The 22,928-nt window shown below is 36.3% G+C and overlaps 1 protein-coding gene across 1 annotated transcript in view; it reads left to right on the top strand.

Annotated features, from left to right (window-relative positions):
• LOC145674366 (signal recognition particle 9 kDa protein-like) overlaps nucleotides 1-22,357 on the top strand; it is a 53,394-nt gene extending 31,037 nt beyond the window's left edge. Inside the window, exon 3 of the mRNA XM_081744327.1 lies at nucleotides 21,852-22,357. Within this exon, the coding sequence (XP_081600453.1) occupies nucleotides 21,852-22,124 (273 nt within the window). The 3' untranslated portion in view covers nucleotides 22,125-22,357. The remainder of the gene's footprint in view (nucleotides 1-21,851) is intronic.
• The last annotated feature ends 571 nt before the right edge of the window (nucleotides 22,358-22,928 follow it).

The raw sequence follows: 22,928 nt of genomic DNA, 5'->3' as shown, positions 1-22,928 counted from the left end.
ACAAGAATGAGAAATATTACGTTGTTCAGGATTTCGTTTCCCGAGGAATTTATGTCATATTTTCAAAGAGAATATCTAGAGCAGATCTATCAAGAGGTAATATTGGCAACCAATGACATACATTTCAGTGCTAAAAAAATTCCTTATTTATTTATTTATTTTTTTTTGAAACCTATACTTACAAGGGACCATTCCGATTTGGTGAATTCAATTCCTGAAGATGATTGCTAGCACTGGATTCAGCACTAAAAGAAACAGACAAAAAAGGGTGTTTAGTGGCAGACTGTATACAGAGTGGGAGATAAATGAGAACAAAGTGCAAAGATAGAACGTAAAAAATGTCTAGAAATGCCATATTAATTTTAAAACAAGTAGAGGGATTGAGGAATGCATGTAGAGCTCCACTGAATAGGAGTAATGTGAATCATGGGAGACATCTGAAAACCCGCCATGTTGGACATAGCGCAAGAAGAATATATGGGAAAGGGGTCGTGTGACATATCGCTTTTGACGCACATCGTCTATTAAAATAAATCAGTAGTGTCCAATATAGTTCGAGACCTCTGTAACAGGAGGCGTTCCACGCTATGACAATGCATCAATACTGTCATAAAGGTGACATGAATGAGGAACTAGAGACCCTGTGGTACGGTCCATGAGCACGTTGTAGGCACGAGGGGTAGAAAGAGATAGAACCGAATCCTGGAACATAAAGAAGAATGCTTGCAACGTGTAACGGAATGAGAAGTAGTTTCACTGGATGAATGCTGGCGTGGTACACTCGTGTCCAAAATTATTGTCGCATGTCTATAAATATTTTGTTGTAGGAATATAACTTGATAACGAATTCGCCCGGTATTTCTTATAATGTTAGTATGTGTATAATCGGCAAAGACATGTATGTGGTAAATTTCATGTCAAAAGAGTAGTAAATAAGAACAATAAAACTGAAATAAAACTTTCTTGTCCATTTAGCAATATTTTGTTTTATTAATTCTAATTTCCGTATTTATAATGCTTTCCCTATGAAATTTACCACAAATATACATTTCCCGATTATACACATAGCATCAGTATTAAAAGTAATCTGCAAAATCATTATCAAATTATATTCTTACAAGAAGACAGTTATAGATATGCGACAATAATTTTGGACATGAGTGTACATTGCACAGACACTTGTCCCATTCGGGGTTCTAATATATTAATGACCCCTTCCAACAAAACGTGCCGATTGTAACACTAGTGACTCTTTTCACAACCAGTTACATACAATCGGCAGTTAAAGCTCTGTTCACATTATGCCTGTTTAGTGGAGCTCTACATGCATTTCTCATATCCAACTTTGGACCTCAATCCCTGTACTCGTTTCAAAATTAACATAGCATTTCTAGACATTTTCTATGTTCTATCTTCGCACTTTGCCCTAATTTTCCCCCCACCCTGTATACGGTCTGTCACTAAACACTCCTTTTCGCTGCTTCTTTTGGTACTGAATCCAGTGCTAGCAATCATTTTCAGCAATTGAATTCATCAAATCGGAATGGTCCCTTGTTAGTAATTTACCCTCAAGCATGTTATATAGTAGAATTGGATTTGATCTGTTCATATATTCAGACAATAATTTAGTTAAGTAGAAGTTGAAATTTAAAAGTTTATGATAAATATACGTTATATTTCATTAACCATATTATGTACTGTCGTCTAAGTTTTATCATAAAAACAATTTTCATTTGTTTCGTGTTTATTGGTTCCCAGCTAGTTTCACTCCAGATGTATGTGTGGTACTTTATTTCTCGGTAATTACTGGTTTGATCGAAATCAAATTTACTGGGTGAATAGTCCACGGCCTAGGGAATAAGATTTGCTACATTTGGTGGCCGGGCTCGTCCAGGGAAGGTTAAGTCTAGCTCGGCTCCTCTTGCATGTGATATTGTATTTCTCAGTAACTACTAGCAGGATCTAAACGAAATTCAAAGGAGGAGTAGGTATTTGTCTCAGAAGTAAAGATCACTATATTTAGTAGTCGGATTGAGCCACGAGAGACAGGATCGGATCGAATCGACTAGCCTTTTATATGGCACCTTATTTCTCGGTAATCACTGGTGGCCGTCTTGGCTAGGGACAGGTTAGACTCAACAAAAAAGGGTCTGTTACACAATTTTGCACGCCGGGACCTTCTCAGTTCGTTTTAGCTCCTTTTGTTCATGATTTGTTATTTGTTTGTGTATATTAGCTTCCTGCGTAAGCATACGGGAGCTTACAGTTTCACTCCAGATGTATTTTGTGTGTGTATATGTGTTATTATTGCCTACTGGATCTCAACCAAATTTGGTGCGTAAATAGCCCACGGTCTAAAAAATAAAATTGATATATCTGATGGCTGGTCTCATTCAGGAAAGGCCAGCTCAGCCCGCCTTGTATGTGGTAGTTTATTTCTTCGTAACTACTGGTTGGATCTGAACATAATTCGGTTGGAAAATAACTTATCGCCTGGGCACGGGCCATTAAACTATGCCCCGTGGGCCAACACTGGCTTACAAGCAGCTCCAATCCGCCTCACGACAGTTTATTTCTGATTAAATTGTAAAATTTAATAAGTAAATCACACAAAAAAATAATCACATGTTTTTATACAACCAATTAAGAAACACAATAACTGATATACACAATGATATTAAACATTTTAATTGTAATTAAAAATATAAGATCTATGAAGCTGTAACTTTCCACAGACAATTGTTTGTAGTTGTGGATCAAGTTTGCTAGTAGAAATTATCAGCAGCAACTTCAAATGCTTATTAGTTAATTTTGATTTGTAAATATTTTTTATATATTTCATTTTGAAGAATATATTTTTACACAAATAAGTAGTTCCGAAAGTGCAATGAATGTCACCAGTAAATTTATACAACTGATCAAATGGTGTTAGTAGAAGGCTCATATAAAATTCCAGAAATGATGAATTCAAATATTTTTGTTTTATAATATCGCTACACTGCAAATCAATTATTTCTATCTGAAGTTCTGGGAAGAGGGGTTCTATGTCGGCTTTAAAACTATTTAGAAAAATCTTGATATTGTTCGCAAATTAGATCAAAATCTTAAAAAAAAAAAAAAAAAAAAAAACTCAAAATTTATTTTTAAAGCACCCAAACTTCCATTGCAAAATTTACCAGAAATTGTGTAACATTTTACTGACTAAATGTTTGGCATGTATGTCTGAAGCATTTTTTTTTCCAATTTGGATTGAAAAGAATTTTTTGTGAAAAGATTTAATGTAACCGTATAAATCAGGCAGAAGCTGTTTTTCTCTTTGTAATTTTAATTTAAGATAGCTTATTTGTTTAATTAAATCTGTATAACATGCTGACTGCCACAATCATTCATTGTTGTGTATCTCAGCTAGAGAAGGATTCTTTTCATCCAAGAAATTTTCGATTATTGTTCGGAGCTCAAATAAATGCCGTAGAACTTTCCCGCAGCTAAGCTAGTGTATTTCAGTGTAATATGGTATGCCATTTTCGCTAATTTTTTCGATAAACTCGCGGGAATTAACGATGATTGAACTCATATGATCTTATATAATTAGCAGCTAACATGACTGGCTTTAGAACTGCTGCCATATCCAAGTATTTTTCGCACAAAGACTACTGATAAATGGTGCAATATACGAATAATGGTTTTGAACCATCATCATATTCTACAATCATTGGTACGAGACCAAAGAAACATTTATTTTTTCCTACACTTTATTTTTTATTTTTTTTTTTTTTTTTCATTCAAGATTTTTTTTCTCAACAGCATTTTCAACTCTTAAATTTATCATTCCCACTGGTCGTGCCATGAACGTTTTAAACTCAATCAGCTCTTCATACGCTTCGTAGTTCATAACTAGAAATGAACAGGCAACGCACTCACAACGCTTACTGCTATAATGCATAGCTATTTCAGAAGCTATTACTTACTACTGCCACATTTTACTTCTTTATTGAAGAAAGAAACAAAACATATCTGAATTCAATAACATGGAATACAAACAGGTCTTTAATATGCTCTAATTTCGTCTTTTCCGAAGACGACCCGCTCGGTAATATACCGAACACAACGCCATTAATAGTTCGTAACCGTAATATTCACTTCAGAGTGTTCGTCATTAGTTTTGAACATTAACGTTAATTTGTTGGTACCATTTTTTTTTAATGTCCAGTTTCAATGTTAGTAGAATCTTTTGTTCTGCAGGACGATTGTTAATATTTGTCCTTACACTGTGATTCCAAGTGCGCCAAATTTTTGTAAGTCTTGACACACATCAGTTTTCCGTAGAGTTTTGCTGGTTGCGGCATTATACATTATTTACTCGATCTAAGACGCCCTCAAATGTAAGACGCACTCCCAATTTTTGAAGAAAAAATTGGAAAAGAAAAATCCTCGAATCTGAGACGCACCCTTGGCAAAAATGAAAAAAAAAAAAAAAAACTACATTGCATTGAGTTTAAAGAATGAAAAAAAGATTAATTAACATGGGAAAACAAATAATGTTCCAGAAAAATAAGAAAACATTGAACTCACTGCTGGAATTTACGGTATATTCATGTGTATCTGCTGGTACTTTTTTTTTCCGAACATAATTACGGTACAACACCTACTTGTGTCAGTTTTATAACAATGCATTATCGGTATTATATTATCATATTATACCAGTATGCACACACACGGAGAGACACAAACAAATAATTATTCACCAATTATTTAAACTTGTCTTTTGTTTTGCACTCACACTTGCAAAAACAACACTAACAAGTTACTGATCATCATCTGTTTCCTGATCGGCGCCACTATCTTTTCCAATTTTTCCACTTTTGATGGCCCAATACACACAAAATACACATTCTTTACAGAATTGTGGCAAACGGGATTAGCAATTTTGCCAAAACTCAATCTAATGTGGCCTAAATTTGCATAACTCAAATCTAAGATGCACCTTGGTTATTGAATCACAAAAATCGAAAAAAAAAAGCGCCCTAGAATCGCATAAATATGGTATATTACATCAATTGGCACAAACAAATATTAGTTTTCTTCAATAATACGAAGAATTGACCAGTGATATTTAATAAGCACATCACATTCAAAATGAGTTTCAACTAATTCTCCTTTCATCAATTTGACACGTCAGTTTTGGTTTGGAGGCTTAGAGTTTCCCACTCAAATTTGATAACGAAAATGACTTGCCATTTTGATTTTAAGTCATTCTCCACACTAACACGTAGACACTTAAACTTCGGATAATCTCTCATCTCCTCTTTTTTCTTCTTCTTTTAAATGTTAGTTTTCGTCAGCAGGTAATAAAGACAGTAATAAATATAACATTGTCAAGCAGTAACTCGTGCAAATACTTTATGGAGAAACAGTGAAATTCATTCATTTCCCATTTTAGTTCACGAAATAAATTATAGCCGAGACAAGGTCAGTTATGTTGGTAGTCGAAAGACTGAAGACACACTGGATAATGAGAGTAAGCGTTCAAGAACCCTGTACTGTTGTTTATTTTCACATGAAATCACCACTTCAGAAACACAAGTTCAAATAAAAGTATCTTGGGTACTTTCGCCAGGTAATAACTTCATCAGATAAGAACTTTCATACGATGAACACAAAAACGAAAACGCAGGGACTTTCCGTCGACAAACGAAATAACGAGGGTCTTACTTTGTATAAAATCCGTTTCTTTCTTTATCTCTCATTTTTATGATTAATCTTGTATATTCAATTATATGTCTTTTTCTTTTCGAGTACCGATTTCTATAAACATTTTTACATAGTATCTTTCAATAAAACGAACAATAAAATATGCATGGACTTCTAAAAATACTCTTCCCATCATTAATTTTTACCATTACTATATAATGTGCGCTTACTTACATTTATAATATATTAAAATATATGCAAGCAAAATAAATAAAACACAAAACGTAAAATATGTTGAAAAATATTTCTAGAATTACATTTTTTGTTACTAACACCATCCACAATCTTCTTTCACAAAATAAATGTAAATATCTCGTTTTCATTGCAACAATGTTATAGTAAATAAAATATTTGCCTATATATTAATGCACAAAACAAAACAAGTAAACACAACCAAAGTTTTATGTGTTCAGAAAATTCTTTGAAGATCTTAAATTTCAGGGACAAAATTCCACTAGTAACGACTCAGCCATTTGGAGTAAATTTTTGAACATAGTATTTGAGCCGAGCTTAGTTTTCATCAGTTCAATTCAAATACGCATTCCTAACAAACCTTCCAAATATTTTTCAAATGAACCTACCCTTCCCGTGCGATGAACGGACATATCTGCTTTCAAATAATGTAGAAACTTTCCGTATTTATCTCAAGCAATCAGATGCAGACTAAAATACTAACATAAAATACATCCTTCATATGTACATTATAGCCTATTATTTTCTATTTAGCCCTATTTATTTTATTGGTCTTAAATTGGCCAAAAAGTAGGTATACACCTTTGCATTGATCAAGTATAACGTTCTAATTTGTGAGTTTATTTGCTTCTGCTGTTTCGAGCTTAAGATATAAGTAAAAAGACATTAAGAGCAAATAATAAAGAAGCTAGGTCTGCCTGTTTCATAACAATAAGAAATTATATGAAATACAGTGAGCTGATCAGTACGAGACTGTATACATACTTTTGGGCCACCTTGTACATTAAATAAACTTTATTGTAGCTAAGTAAATTAAAAATGGTTCAAGTATGTGTAATTTAAAGGTATGATGCTCTCCCTTGACTAAGTGGTATCCCAGTGAAAGAAGTGGACTCATTTTGCATTCGGTTATCGGTGGATGTACATTTGTTTCGAATTCCATGCTAGTCTGTAGGAGATGTTTTATACAACCTCTATGCTGCAAGGAGAAGTTGAACTTCCAACAAGTAGCTAATTAAAAAGTATTCTAGATGACATTGAACGGAACTGAGATAATAAGAAAATCGATGCTGCTACTAGTTCTCAAGTTCAATGTGCTTAGTTATTCAAACGCCTGGAGAAAAGTAACATTACGCATATTCAAAAGTAAATTTGAAAGAAAACTTGCCTCTGGTTGTTTTCCCTCTGATACTGTAGGGCTATTAAGTAAGACGTTGATTCTCACTAGTAAACATCTGATTTTACAATGAATCAAAATTCGATGGGAGTGAGTTCGTATTCCTTGAATGCCATGGAATGCATGTGACATTTTGTGGGTAGACATTAACTTATATTTGAATCGTAGACGTCACGGGGGCAGTAAGAATCCGCTTCATAACGCTTCTTGACGAAGGATACATTGCTAAGCAAGCCGCGGAACATGTAAACATTCATCCTAGAACAGGTCAAATGTGGGCACATAGATATCGTGTTACTGAAGAAACAATTCGTCGTCGCGGTAGTGGGAGACAGCAAGTTAACACAAACAAGCAAGACCATCGCCTGACTGAACAAGCGCCTCATTCAAATTCTCCTCAACTGCCACAAGCCAATGACTTTCCGAGATCAGATGAAACATCCGTTAGGCAACTCAGGAAGGCTAATCGCTTCGTTCGACGTGCAGCCATTAAGGAATTTCTATCAGCAGAATACATCAGACGATGGTGTCAATTTACGGAGGAAAATATGCACTGGAACTGAACACGATGCACTGTCATTTTCATCGATCAATGTATATTTTCTTCTGCAAATGGTGGACCAGTCTGTGTCTTTCGTGAGAGATGTTTAAAGTTCGATTCTCGGAACATATAGTACAAGCGTTTCAGCGGACGCTATCAGTGGCTGCCTGGGACTGGATCTCTGCTGACGGATTTGGATATCGGCACAGGATTGATGAGCGTCTTATAAGTGCGCAGTATAAATTAATCTTGGAGAATATTATGCTGCCATCTGTTCGCGAATGATATCTTGAGGGAGTAATTCAATTCCAGTATGAACATTCACATGTTCATATGTCACGAGTTGTCCAAGGTGGCTAGCAGAGCAAAATGATGTTGAGGTAATCAATTGACCTCCACGTGGAGAAAATCTTAAACCAGATAGAAACCGCCTCGGCAGAGGTAAAGAGGTGTTTGAGGGAGAGGTGAGCTAATGCAATTCCTCGATCCTTCATTGACCTCTGGGATTTAGTGTTTAATGCTTGGGAAGATCTTACTGCGAATGGCACGGACTATTTCCGTAAAATGATAGAAGGGATGCTTCGTCGAATGTTGAATTAGATGGCCACTGGATATCCTATTAATAACGCATTAATTTCAAACAGCCTTTGTAATTGCTACATTTCATCTATACATTAATGTAAATATGCGATTAGGTATATAAGTAAACTTGTGATGCAATCATCGAAATATTTTTGAAAAATAATAAAATAAAATGAATCTTGATGGGGATGAAGTCCAAATACTCTCTCTCACTTGCGGTTACTGCCTATTGATACTTTGCAATATTTCATGCTTAACATTCTTAATTACACATTATATAGTAATTAAATACTATATACAAGAGAGATATGTAATTACTATCATTCCTTGGCATCATGAAGAAGACGTCTCTTGCATAGAAAACGTAGGCCTTTATGATTGACTGATGTAAAAGAAAATACAACTGTCACAAATTTTGCAAGTGACTTAAAGCTAATTCGTATTCAGAACCAAACTTCAAGTGAAGTGCAATCGTAGTTTAAACCAGAATTTCTTATATTTTAGAGATTCAGGACATAAATATGAACAAATGACTAATTTAAGAGACAAAACATGTACAACAATTTTAGGGGCTCTTAAATATCTTAAAAATACTTTTGAAATTCTTACTTAGATTTTAACATAACTCCAAAAATAAATTGGATACAATTTTAGGTTATTACTTTCTGATACTTTTGAATCACGCCCATTTTTTGATTCAACTATTTAAAACAACACCAACTAGAAGGATTGCACATGTTCGTATATAACCTTATTCCAGTAACTTGATTACTGAATCATTGTGTCATTAAAAATTATTAGATTATCAGTACTACAATACTATATTCACATTCATTTACAATAATTTATCTAAAATAAATATTTTCCAGTTAGTCTTCATTTAACTCTATAATGATTTGTAATAGTATGTTTCAATTTCAATTTCTTATTCAATGAGCGATCAAGTTATGGTGATTGTGTTATACATCATGTATATTTTATTTACTTATTTAAAATATTTCAGCTGAACTGGAAAGATCAAAAAAATCAGATACACTGAAACATAAAAAAAAAAAAAAAAAATAACGAACTGAATATTTATTAAATTCAGGCTTATATATGAAATATATCCTGACTTTTCTCTAATGGGATTGGAGAATTTCCAGTCAGTATGCCCTATATTTATCTTAAACTCGAAGACTTCTGATTTTGAAATGCCAGTGCTTACCGTATACCTATGTTCGTTAGGCACTGCATATGTAGTTAATTTTTTTAATCGATTGTTTTCGTAAAATGTTTATTATTTTTGGCTAGAGTTAATTTAATTCAATTCCCTCTTCAAACAACAAACTATTCAGACACTACTGAAGATAGTCTTAAAAATAAATAATAATGATTCAACAATTGATCAATGCTTCTCCTGCACACTTTAACAGTTAAAATACACTGTCTGGGGCAGCGTAGTCTCCATCGAGAGCCAAGGACTCTCTTCCTATGACTTTTACAGTGTAAAGTCTCAAGCTGTGTGACATGTGTTACACATCATATGATGACATAAGTTTCCAGTTTAATTTTATACAAGAAATCTTCTTACATTAAAAATTTCATCTAAAATTTTAGCTACTTTATGAACTTTATTTCAGAGAATGACTATGAGAAACAATAACGTCCCTAGTAAATATAACATTGTAAAACACACATACCGTGCGGTGGATCAAGGCTCTTATTATTGTCAATCTACCTTCAAAGTGGCATTTTCAAAACGTTCAGACGCAAATAAATAGTCTTTTTACACCTGAAAGTTAGACCCTTCGAATTTCATGAAACTATTTAGCCTTTCTTTCTAAATGACCTTTCCGAAGGTAGCCTCCGAGTGAAAAACCGAGACCTACAAGAGTACCGGCATTACTAATAAAACTCTAACTACAGTAATATAATAAAATACAGAAAATTATTAATATCCTCATTCGGTTTTTCAGCATTTTCGTGTATAATTCTCTATCATACAACGTAAGGGGATATTTTTCTCAGAAAGTTGGAGGGGATCAAACTCTAGCCATGTCCCCCCGCGTTACTACAGAGAAGCTCTCTAATGGTCTTCAGTCATTATGTAAATAGAAATGCTATCTTTTAGGCATCATACCCTCACTGCATTTCAACATTTAGGTAGCCGGTATGTCAAGTCAATATTGTAACAAAACATCCGCCTCTGTTTCTTCACTTCGAACACAGCTGATGAGTGATAATTTTATAGCCTTGTTTTATTAAAGTATAAACTCTTTAGTCAGAAGAGAAGAGGGCGTGGATCATGGGTCACAATTGATGTTGATGGGTTTTGGTAGGTCCATGGGTTACAGCGGGTGAGAGTGGTTCATAGTGGGTGGTGGGTCGGAGTGGGTTATGTTGGATGGTGGGTCAGAGTGGGTCGCGGCGGGTCAGTGAGTCGTGGGTCACGATGAGAGGTGGGTCAGTTGGTTGTGGGTGAAGTTTTCATTGACCCACGCCATCTCTGAACTACAGTGTTGAAAATTAATCAGTGGAAATCAATTGCAATTGATCAATCAATTGAAAGTAATTGCTGTGGAAATCAATTGCAAGTGAATTAAATGCCAATTAATTTCAATTGCAATTGAGTGACTAAATTCAATTGCAATTACTTTCCACTGCAATTACTTTCAATCGATTGATTAATTGCAATTGATTCTAATTTATTATGGCCAATTGCAATTAACAATTGACCATTTCTTACTTCAATTGTTAATTGCAATTAACAATTAAATTTACATATCAATTGTTAATTGTTAATTCAATTGAAATTTGCCCAACACTGTATCCTACCATACCAAATTTTAAAAATTGGGAATTTCCAAAGTTTAAGATTGGATCCCTTCAGGGCATAAATGCACCCTTGTTCTGGACCCCTACAACCTCGTCAAATAGCATACATTTGGTCAACCTCTAAATTTTAACTTTTTTTTTTTGTAATTTTATACCCACGAAAGGGAATGAGATGAACCTCCAAACATCTACAAGTAGGCCTACATGTTACGGTTCCTCTTTTCGGGTGTGCAATACATCAATTGCCATGGGGGTAGTCCTGAGCACCCCTGGATCATGACCTCTGAGCCAGAACTCAGAGACACAAAGTTTAATCAACTGGTGTCCTGACTATTTCTTCAAACATTTATACGCACACTCTGTCGTCTCCAAGCAGATTATTCGTGAACTTTCAGCGCCATCAAAATTGCTAATGTCACTAATAATCTTCAAACTTTCTCACCTCCGGATGTTTCAGTGTAACTCGAAATTGCTAAAATTAGCAACCATCGCATATGTTTACAAGAAGCGTCCATTTTCCCAGTTATACTGTATGATGGATGTTATATTACGCCATTCTGTGGTTGCATGAGCAATTGTGATGTAATGAGAAAAGATGATTATTTTCCGAAAGATCTGTAAGTTGAATATATATTATCTTATTTGTTAATTCTCTTTTATAACCTTTTTATTTTTTCACGTTCACGTTTTTATTCAGATTTTAGAAAACTTTACTTCACTTTTTTCTTTTTAAATAAGACGTAGGGGCCACCGCACTAAACTTTCACGCTCTCAGTTCTTACATTCAATCATACTTTGCTGAAATTATTGCGAAAACGTTTATTTGCAAAATATAAACAAAATCATAAGAGACGCTTTCCAAAAACGACAAAGATGAATTTGTCTCTAAAACCCAGAAATTTCGTGTAGCAAATTATTATTATTATTATTATTATTATTATTATTATTATTATTATTATTATTATTATTATTATTATTATTATTATTATTATTATTATTATTATTATTATGTCGCAGACACCAAGGTGAGAGAAGTCTGACGGCAATTACAACAGCTACTTCAAACTATTTGGTACCTAGAGTAATATAAGATGGCTCATCGACTTGAACATTTCTCTAAGGAGGATATGAGCGGTTATTTGTTTTTTTATGGTCCAAGAGGCAGAAACCATCTGGCATTCATCTAGAATTGATAAACGTTTATTGAGAGAGTGTTATGTCGCAGAAACAAGTGTGTGTGGTGCAACGCATTTGCAAGCGATAGGAGGACTGTGACGAAGATAAGAGAAGTGACGTACCAGAAACGTCCATCACTGACAGTCATGTTGCGTTGATGCGATGATTCGTGAAGACAAGGATCAGGTTGCATGTTAATCCAGATGTATTACAAATTTCATATGGTTCAGTTACATGTATCGTCCATGACAAATTTGGCATCATGAAAGTGTGTGCGCGCGCTGGTTGCGTAAACACGTGAGTGAGGACCAGAAAAACCTTCGAATGGGCATCTCCTTGACCCACCTTACACGATATGTCCAATAAGGAAATTAATTCCTTCATCGCATCAGAATGGGTAATAAAATCTTAATATCCCTATGAACATCTGAATCAAAACGCCAGACCATGACATGGAAACATCCGTCGTCACTGCTTGCGAAGAAATCCAAGAGCAGAACATCTAGCATGAAACTAATGGATACTGTGTTTTCGGACCATCAGTTTGTTATATCTGGCAAATGTCACGAGCATTATTGCGTGCATGTACTGCAAAATTACGAACAGGCTGGAAGCAGCAATTCATCAGGAATGGAAAGAGGCACTACCAGAGAATCGCATACTGCATGGTGAATCACGACTCCATTCAGTCCAACGGACCAGTACACACATCATGAGTCTCAACTGGAAAATTCTTGACCATCGTGCACATATCCCTGATTTAGCTCCTTAAGACTACCAATTGTTTGGATCTGTAAAGGAACACCTACGTTGGCGGAGTTTCGGAACACTGGAAGAGACATAACACCCCACGGTTACCTGGTTAAGGAATCTGGAGTAACATTTCTTTGCAAAGGGCATGGAAGATTTGGTGTCACGTTGGAATGTATGTCTGCAGCGTAATGTGAGTGCTGTCGAATGTTTGTCTGATGCCATGTGCCAAACATGATACAGTTTCAGATATTTATCTCTACACGTTTTCCAGTAAATCCAAACTTCACCATACTTTTTGATACAACTTCGTACATCGAAGAAAACACCTCCAAGAACAAACTACCATTTTTGGATTTTTTCATGAGAAATTATTCATGCCGTATTATAGAGTTGTTAGAAATTACTTATTTCTGAAGTATGAAGAAAATTGGCTGAGTCGTTTCTGAGAAAATCGTGCGAGGAAAAGTCACTGCCAAAAGTAAAATTATCCTTTTGTGAATTGCTTAATGGATAATAATTTTTACCATATTTTATGTTTTTAATTGAACATTTATTTATGAAATATGAACAAAATTCCCTCAGTTGTTTTTGAGAAAATCATCCGGGAAGAACTTACCAAAAGAGTAATTAACGCTTGTTGATTTTTAAAAAGCTATTTATATCACATTGTAAACTCCTCAATGGAACATTTATTTTTAAATTTTAAAAAAGAAATGTTTCAGTGGTTTTACAGAAAATTGTCAGAGAAAAATTCACCCTTAAAAGTAAACAACCACCTCAGAAAATGTTAATGAAAAATTATTTGTATCATTGTAGGTTAGGGTCAAAAAACTCGAATTTTTAAGTTTTATTTCTAATAATGCGAAAAGTTGCCTTTTGATGGAAGAAAGCAGAACAATAAAATTTTAGGGTAATCGAAGTATGCTTTGATGTGTCGCTAGGACGGTAAATTTCACAAATATGGCATTTCTTATTCCATTTCAGCCTCTTTCACTCTTCTTTCATTTGTGCTATAAAAACATGGATTGTATTTGTTATTATTGAAGAAACAAACTTTTTGAGAGAAGAAGAAGGAAAAATGAAATGAAATCGATAATAAGAAATGAGTGAAATGGTGGAATGAAGAAAGTGGGAAGAAACGGGAGAACCCCGAGAAAACCCACGCACACGGTGTTTGTCCACCACAAAGTTCACTTTGCGGGGGCTGGGATCGAACCCGGGACCCCAAGCACCAGAGGTAAACGCTCTACCACTGAGCCACCGCGGCCCCAGAAGAAGAAGGAGTAAGGAGTAATAATTCTATCTTCGAATACAGTAATTTTTCGTTTAAAAATATATTTTTTGCTTATACTTGACTTACGATTTAATTTTTTTAAACCTCATCATAAATTTAAATCGCTTCACCTCCCCACCCCAGAAGTTTGTTTCATGAATAAATAGATGTAAGAAGTATCATAAAGTTTTTTGTAGTGCAAATAAATCAGCGAAAGAGGCTGAAATGTACGCGAAATTTTAAACTTATGCAACATCATCGTACTTGCAGCACCTCAAAGCTTGCTCCAATTACAATAAAATTTTATTTTTGTCTATTCCGCATGAAAAGGTAACCTTTGCATACTATTAGAGTGTTACTTGTGTTAATTGAACACCAACTTTTTTTTCTTAAGCTAGCTCGTAAGCTAGCAACCTCTTAGAGGGGTACGCCCTCTTTTAGGAATGGGATGTAAAGGAAAAATGTTTGGACTAGGATATTGGGAGAGGATCTAAGGGGTGCATGGTTACAATTTCAATCTTTATTTTGCTTTATTTCGACATTTATTTACATCACTATATATATATGATTATGGATGGACATTATGATCTTTGCGATCATAAACATACTGACAGGTGGATGCACAAGTAATAATATAAACATATAAGAGAAATCATAAAGAAAATGCAATCAAAAGAATGGAAATAAATTATGAAACTATAAACATAACACAGACGATAGAGGATGGTAATTATAAGTATATGCTATGAACATGAAGGATGAAATGAAGTGCTAGCACGCCACAACACAAGGGAAAGGTTAGATCAACGAATGCTGTTATCTTCTGCCTAGGGGCGACGCTAGGCTGATGAAGACTGGGGGAGCCCTGTTAGTAAACAAAGGAAAATCACTGTGCAGTATATGAAGGAAATACGTGAGGGAGATGAGCATGAATACGATAGTCGTCCAAAAGTTCTAGGTTGAGATCATTAGGGGGCAATGTATAACAATAGAGCGTGAAAAGGAGGTGCAAAGGGGTATAGTAATAACGTGGTCGGCATGGGTGAAGTGAAAGGTAGTGCATAGTGTCGAGAAGTAGTGGGTGGTGACGAGAGTAGCGATCGGTGAGAAATTTACGGCGTAGCGTTTCTAGGTGAAATTTAAGAACAGGAAATGTAATAAGAGAGTAAAGATCACGGGTAGGACTGGGTAATGAAATGCGATAAGCGATGCGAAAGGCGTGTCGTTCGAAAACTGCGAGCTTGGCATAGTAGGATGGTGATGCTGATATCCAGGCTGGAGAACCATAGGTAAGCACTGGGCGAAGGAAGACTTTATATGTATTAAGGATAAGCTGGGAAGAGAGACCCCAAGTAGTTCCGGTTAGTCTTTTGAGTAAATTAAGTCTATTATATGCCTTAGTTTTAACAGAGTTGAGGTGAGGTGTCCAAGTGAGGTGACGGTCGAAAATGAGGCCAAGATAAGTGACAGTTTTAGAAGGATGTATTGGTACGTTATTGACTTGTAATGAAAGAAGAGATGAATTTCGATGGACTTTTGTGCGTTTGCGAGGTGGGATGAAAACTATGGCTTGTGTTTTTCCGGCATTTATTGTTAAATTCCATTTCCGGCACCAGTGTGTAAAGCGATTGATAGCTTCCTGGAGTGCAAGATTGATTTGCGGAACGGTGCGACAGAGGGCAAGAAATGCCGTGTCATCGGCATATTGGAACAGATGGACGTTCCTTGGTAGGTCTGGAAAGTCGGCAACAAATAGTAAATACAAAAGAGGTGATAAAGCAGATCCCTGTGGAACGCCAGATAACAGAGAAATGGGATATGAAAGCGCAGAATTTATTGCAACGTAAGTAAGACGGCAGACAAGAAAGTGATATATGAGCCGAATATAGGTCATAGGAAGCCGGAGTCTGACAAGCTTGTAAATTAGCGCTAAATGCCATACCTTATCAAACGCTTTTTCGAGATCGAATAGAAGAAGACAGGATGGCTGAATCGTGTTATAATGGTTTGTGATTAATGTCGTGAGACGAAGCAACTGGTCGTTAATAGAGTAACCAGGACGGAAACCAGCTTGATGGGTCGGGATGAGATGGCGATCGGTTAAATATGGATGTAAGCGTTTGACGATGATCCTTTCAAAGATTTTACTGAGTGTTGACGTTAACTGGATGGGTCTGTAAGATGAGACGGAACTGGGAGGTTTATTAGGTTTTGGAAACATGAGACATTTTGAAACTTTCCATTCAGTGGGGTAGAAACCAGTGCGTAGTATGAACGTAAATATAAGGGCCAGAAGTTGGAGCAGTATAGGTGGGCTTTCCTTGATGTGGCGGTAAGTTATGCTATCAAAGCCGGGAGCAGTATTTTTCTTACGCTGAACCACAGCTGTTATTTCATCCGACTGAATGGGTACAGTTAGGACATGCGGTGGTAATGGATGGTTGGCGTCCGGCTGAAAGTGCTGTGAATCCGTGTTTACACTGTCAACAGGATGTGAGCGGGAAGTAACCAGTGCAGGAGGTGTAAAAATACCTTGAAGATGGTCTGCGAATGCGTTCGCTTTTTCCAAATCCGAGTGTAATGGCTTGTCATCGACAAGGAGAGGATAAGGAGTCTTGGAAAATTTCCCACACAAGGCGTTAAAACGCTTCCAATACACGGTTGGATGGCTTGTGTCGGCGAGATTATTACAAGTTTTCACCCACTGCCTTTGCCGATATGCTAGAAGGTAATTTCGGACAGTTCTCTGTAGTTGATGGTGATGATGAAGTGCATCCGGGTTTCGTGTATGGAGATATTCACGATAAGCTTGTCGTGATTGACGAATCAAAGGAAGATAATGCGGTGGTAGTTTTGGACGATATGGTATGGATTCTGTTTGTGGTGTGTAGAGAGTGGAGGCTTGTTGGAGAGCAGAAGTAATATGATCAACTTGAGCGTTAAGTTCATCTGAAGTGGTTGGTGCTTGATAAGGTGCAAGAGCAGAAGAGAGGTAAGTGCGGTAACGCGGCCAGTCGGCTTTATCGTAGCGGGGTGAAAGACGAGGTGGTGGGAGATGCTGGTGAGAAGCAAGACCTGTATGATATGTAAGTTTTAACGGTGCGTGGTCGCTGCCAAGTAAATCGAGAACTGTGACAGTGCAGCGTGTGGTGAGCGTGTTAGAAGTAATTGCAATGTCCGGAGTGGTGTTTGATATTGGCCGAGTGGCCGTTGGAAGATCGAGAAGAACGCCGGTCGTATGAGTTGTGATATGATCAGTAAAACGGGTTTGGTCTTGAGCGGAGCGACTATGGAAATTGATATCAGCGAGAATGATATAATGGCGGTATGTAGCTGATATATGAGAGAAGAAATTAAGAGGAATTGGATTGCCTGGTCTGATGTATATTGTAGCCAAAGTGATAGTGATATTTTTAAAATACAGAGTAGTAATGACGTGCTCTGGTAAATGTAAAATAGGACATTGTTGCTGCCTGTATGGTATGTTGTGTCGGAAGCCTACAGCGGCTCCGTCATTTGCTCGCAAGGCTGGTAGTGGGTTATCACAGCGGAGTAAGATGTAATTAGGAAATCGACAAGAGATGGACTTGGTCAGAAAGGTTTCGTTGAGAAGGAAAGCTGTAATGTGTTCTTCGAGTAATAGGGTCTGGAAGAGGACTTTGTTTTTAGGTAGAGATCGGATATTCAGAAACAAGAAAGACAAGTCCATGAGGAGAAAATGATTAAACAGTTGTTTCGTATCGTGCAGTATGAAAATGAACATAGTTATTGGAGTATGTAGCATAAAGTGAGACATTGAAAGTTGATTTAGCGGCAAGTGTGAGTTGTTGGAGAACGTGCTGACGATTGAAGGGGTGGATATTCTGAAGTGCGAGAGTAAGAAATTCCAGGAGTTTGCCCACAGTGACTGGATCATCTACATGTTTTTCAGTATTGGTTGATGCTGACTGGGTGCGGAGTGGAGCAACTAATTCCAGGTGTGATTCATCAGGCTTAGGTTTGTTTTTGCATTTATAGCTATAGGCGGGGTGCCTATCTTGACATGTTGGACATTGGGGTGGAAGTTCCATATTTGGGCAAAGTCGCGTTTGATGTGGACCAGAACAGTAACCACAAACAGTAGCATTTTTACAATCGGCTGTTGCGTGGCTGTTATACGCTTGGCATCGCTCACATCGAATAGGTAAGGGTGCAGGCGACCTAGAGGGTTCTACCCTGTGTCGTCACTTGTATATGAGGGCGCCTTGAGTGAGAAGAGTATCTATGGTGTCCTGAGATGAAGTGAGGATTCTAACCATATAAGTTGGGCCAGTGTTATTACGAATACGGATGGCTTTGTTAATAGTATGCCCTTCATACTGTAATTCTGCTTGGATTTCCTCGTCTGAGTATGTAGGATCAACTCCTCGAATCACTACAGAAAGCATCGGAGGTCGTCTAGGTGGAGGTGGCTGTTTACGTCGAGAAGAAGTGAGAGAAGTAATGATGGCGGTGTTACCAAAAATTTCGAAGGATGCCTTATTGCGTACTGTCGTGAGGAAATTTGGATCTGTGGACTTCAATATGTATCCGTTTCGCGTTTTGACAACTTCCTGGAGTGGAAGACTGGGTAGATATTTCCTAAGTTGCAGGATAATGAACTTTTCATTAGAATACTTAGGATCGTATTTCTGCAATAGGAAGCAATGAACAGATGAGGACTGTGTAGTAGTTGATGCTCGGCGTGATGATGTGGAATTTTCAGCGTCCATGTCGGATATATCGGAGTCATTGGCGGTATGTTGCTTCTTAGTGGGAGGAGATTGTGCTTTGCTGGCATAGCTGGGCTGACTAAGTGGAGATCTAGATCGTTGCCTGCTTGAGGCATTAGACACTGTTGAGGTAGTTGAGCGCTCTGAGGCTCGGCGGCGTCTTTCGCAGTGCTCTCTCTGCCTCTCCACCTTCGTGGAGCTAGCGGAGGGAGTTACGAAAACAGGTGGTAAACCTCCGTGTCTGCACTCTAGAGATGGTCCAGAAGCGTTGCCAGAGTCCGCCATGAGCAAACCGAGACCTGCGGCACGAAGCCGTAATGCTGTGTGGTTGTGTATGAAATCCCTGATCAAATGATGAGATGAGACGATGCAAAGGTGAGACGACCCGTTTGGATAGCCGTCAAGGTTGGATAAATTCACTTGCCAAACTCGTAGCACTGGACGCCCTTGACTAGATAAGTCTGACGGACAGAGCTCAAAAGTAATGCAAGAGAAAGAATCCGGGATGAGGAACAGGAAGGAATCAAAATGCAGCTGTTCTGACGTCTGGTACGTCACAGCTGTTTGGATCGAATGAAATATCGATCGATAGTGTCGAACACCAACCGCAACGCCTTCCGAGCATATGCGAAATAACTCGTTACTATCTGTGAGAATTTGCAATGCTTTTTATTGTTTGGTATAAGCAAAGATTTACGCAGTATATTTAGTATTTATACCAAACAACGAATAACGTTCTTTGTTTTCAGTAATCGGTCACAATAACAGCTTTGTAAATTTGTGAATTGTATGACAACAGTTACATGAGTAACAGTTCTACCATCTTCTGTTCTTATGTGCTAAGACATAAATATAACAGATAAGTAAAACAGATAGCAGTATTGCTATTCATGTAACTGTTTTCAAACGATTCACGGGTTTACAAAAATATTATTGTGACCAATTACAGGAAAAACAGAATGTTATTCGTTACTTGGCATAAATGCCAAATATATTGTGTAAAGCTTCGCTCATACCAAACAATAAAACCTAATACAAATACTCACAGCCAGTAACGAAGTATTTCTGATATGCTCGGAAGGCGATGTGCTTTGTATTGAATCAACACACAAGTAACACGCGAAAGTGGTAATTGTTTTGTGGTTTCAACACCTCATTTTTTGCTGTCTACCCCTTGTGGTTTTATAATGAAAAATTACTCATGTTATAGCTTTCTTAATCATGTGATTATTTATGAAATATGAACAAAATTGTCTCAGGGATTTAAAGAAAATTATCGGGGAAAAATTACCACAAGAGTAGACAATCATTTGAGGAATTTGTAATGAAATATTATTTGTATCATATTATAGGTTTCTTAATGGAGTATTTATTTGTGAAGTATGATCAAAAATGATTGAGTCGTTCTGAAGAAAATCATCGACGAAGAACTCACCGCAAGAGTAAACTACCCTTTGTGATTTTTAAGAGAAAATGATTTATACCATATTGTACGTTTCGTAGTGAATCGTATATTTATGGAATAGGGAAAAATGCCAGAATTGTTCTTGAGAAAGTCATACAGAAAAATCTCACCCTTAGGAAAATATCCTCCTAAATTGTGAATGAAAAATTATTTATATTATATTGTAGTTGTTTCAATGGAACATTTATTCATGAAATATTAACAAAATTATCTGAGTCTTTTTTGAGGTAATCGTTCAGTAAAAACTCACCCCGAGAACAAACCACCTCCTATGAATTTTTCAATACAATGGGATTTATAAAATATTATAGGATTCATAGTGGGTCATTTATTTGTAAAATATGAATAAAATACCTGAGTCGTTTTTGAGAAAATCATCCGGATAAACACACCCAAAGGTAAACTAATCTTTCTGAATTTTTCCCAAAGAAATGACTTATACCACACTATGACGTTGCTAATAAAATATTGATGTATGAAATGTAAACGGAATCGTTTGACTTGTTTTCGAGAAAGTAGCAGTTTTTTTTTATTTCACCCTTCAGTAAACTACCCTAAATTTTGGATGGAGGAAGAAAATTGGAAAAATTCTCCGAGAAAATCTTATAAAATCTTTAAGTTTATAATTTGGTGCGGACACGTTGAACGGTACGTCCTCTAAGCAAGTAAACACATTTTCATCGGGACAAACGGACATAAAAAATAACTTTTTGCGGTTGTAGGGGCCATGAAACGTATAAATCCATTGAAATCTTGAATTCGATTTTGTTCACGACCACCGTAATTTATTTTCCCCTAACGTCACTCGAGAGTGAAAAATATTTTAAATTTGTAGTTAGTCGTTTCATAATATTTTTTTGTTGTTTGTGATTCTTGCATTACTTTTATGAAATGGTCAGGTTATGAAACAAAATTGGCTGAGTCACGATAATTTTAATTGAAGATTTTAGCTTTCGTTGTACATTTACGTATAGTAGCCTATTTCTCCAAGTGCATAAACTCTTTTTCGACCTTTCAAACTGCATAATTAAACATAATTATCAATATTGCCATTTTTGCTAATATCCAATTATGTTTTGGAGTGAAGCTTGGCTTTCTATGAATTTATTCATGTCTATCTATCTATCTATCTATCTATCTATCTATCTATCTATCTATCTATCTATCTATCTATCTATCTATCTATCTATCTATCTATCTATCTATCTATCTATCTATAATGTGAATTTATTTATTTTTGCTTTGGTAAGTTGATATTACTCTTTATTAGGTATGTTGTTCTGTGTTTCGGTATGAAATAGTAGTAAATTGTTGTATCTGAGACTTTTGCTAAGTTAAGTAAATAACTTATTACTTTAAATATTACATTTCAGACCTACATGTACAAGGCTAAGCATTTTATGGAGATCAAAAAGGTGCATAATTTCTCGTCCCGGATAAGCAGGAAGATGGCGTGCAAAATACCTAAAGGACTAGCTAAATTGCAAGCTAAAATCGCCAAAAAGAAGCTCAGGGATGCTCAACAAGCCTCTAAGAGCCAAGCAGGAGCCTCTACGAGCCAAGCAGGACCCTCTACGAGCCAAGTAGAGTACTCTACGAACCAAGAAGAGGTTTCTACGAGCCAAGCACGGGCCTCACAGATCTAAGCTGGGAACTGTACGATCCGAGCAGAGGTCCCTATAAGTGAGGAAGAGGTATCTTACGAGTCAAACAAGAGCCGAGCCGGGGATTTAGTTAAGCTTCTTTTCAAGTATTTTGCAGAACGGCTCTTCTAGATTTGAGAGGAAATTGGGAAATATACAACTTATCTTGAATTGTGTAATACGTCTACATTGTGTAATGTGTCTACACAAATGTAATATATCAACACAATAAAACATTGAAGTAAAGATAAATGTTCTATGTACATTTCTTTAAGACTTTTTCATACAAGTGAAGTAAAAAAAAACTCAGCTCTGATACGTGAGACCATGTGAAGAAGCATGTCGTGCTTATTTCTGTAGATATATTCCGAATATTGCTTTTATTTTGCCTTCCACATAATTATTAGATAATAGTTCTTCCTTATTATTACTGAAATTATTGGCAACGAACAATGTACTTTTAAGAGTCACAGAATTAGTTTTTCTCGATTTTCTCCAACGTTACGCGTAATAATTTATCTCAAACATTTCACTTTCTTAAGACTCAATATGACATCCATCAATATATACCTTATCTTCGGAAAAATTTGTATCCAAACAAAAAGTAAAGTTGAAGAATTAATTATAATTGTGAGTGACACCTCATGAGTCATACTGAATACTATCATGTTAGTAGCGTAAGGAAAAGTTTATTGAGAGGATACTTCACTATTCTTCTTATCTTAAAAGATGGCGTCGTTATCATACAGCATTACTATTAGGTATACAAAGATATCGTTTATCTCAATTATCTAACAAAAAAACTAT

Source organism: Thermobia domestica, chromosome 17, assembly GCF_964235325.1.
Source record: "Thermobia domestica chromosome 17, izTheDome1.hap1.1, whole genome shotgun sequence".
Lineage (NCBI taxonomy): Eukaryota > Metazoa > Arthropoda > Insecta > Zygentoma > Lepismatidae > Thermobia > Thermobia domestica.
This window is presented reverse-complemented; position numbering and strand designations above follow the sequence as displayed.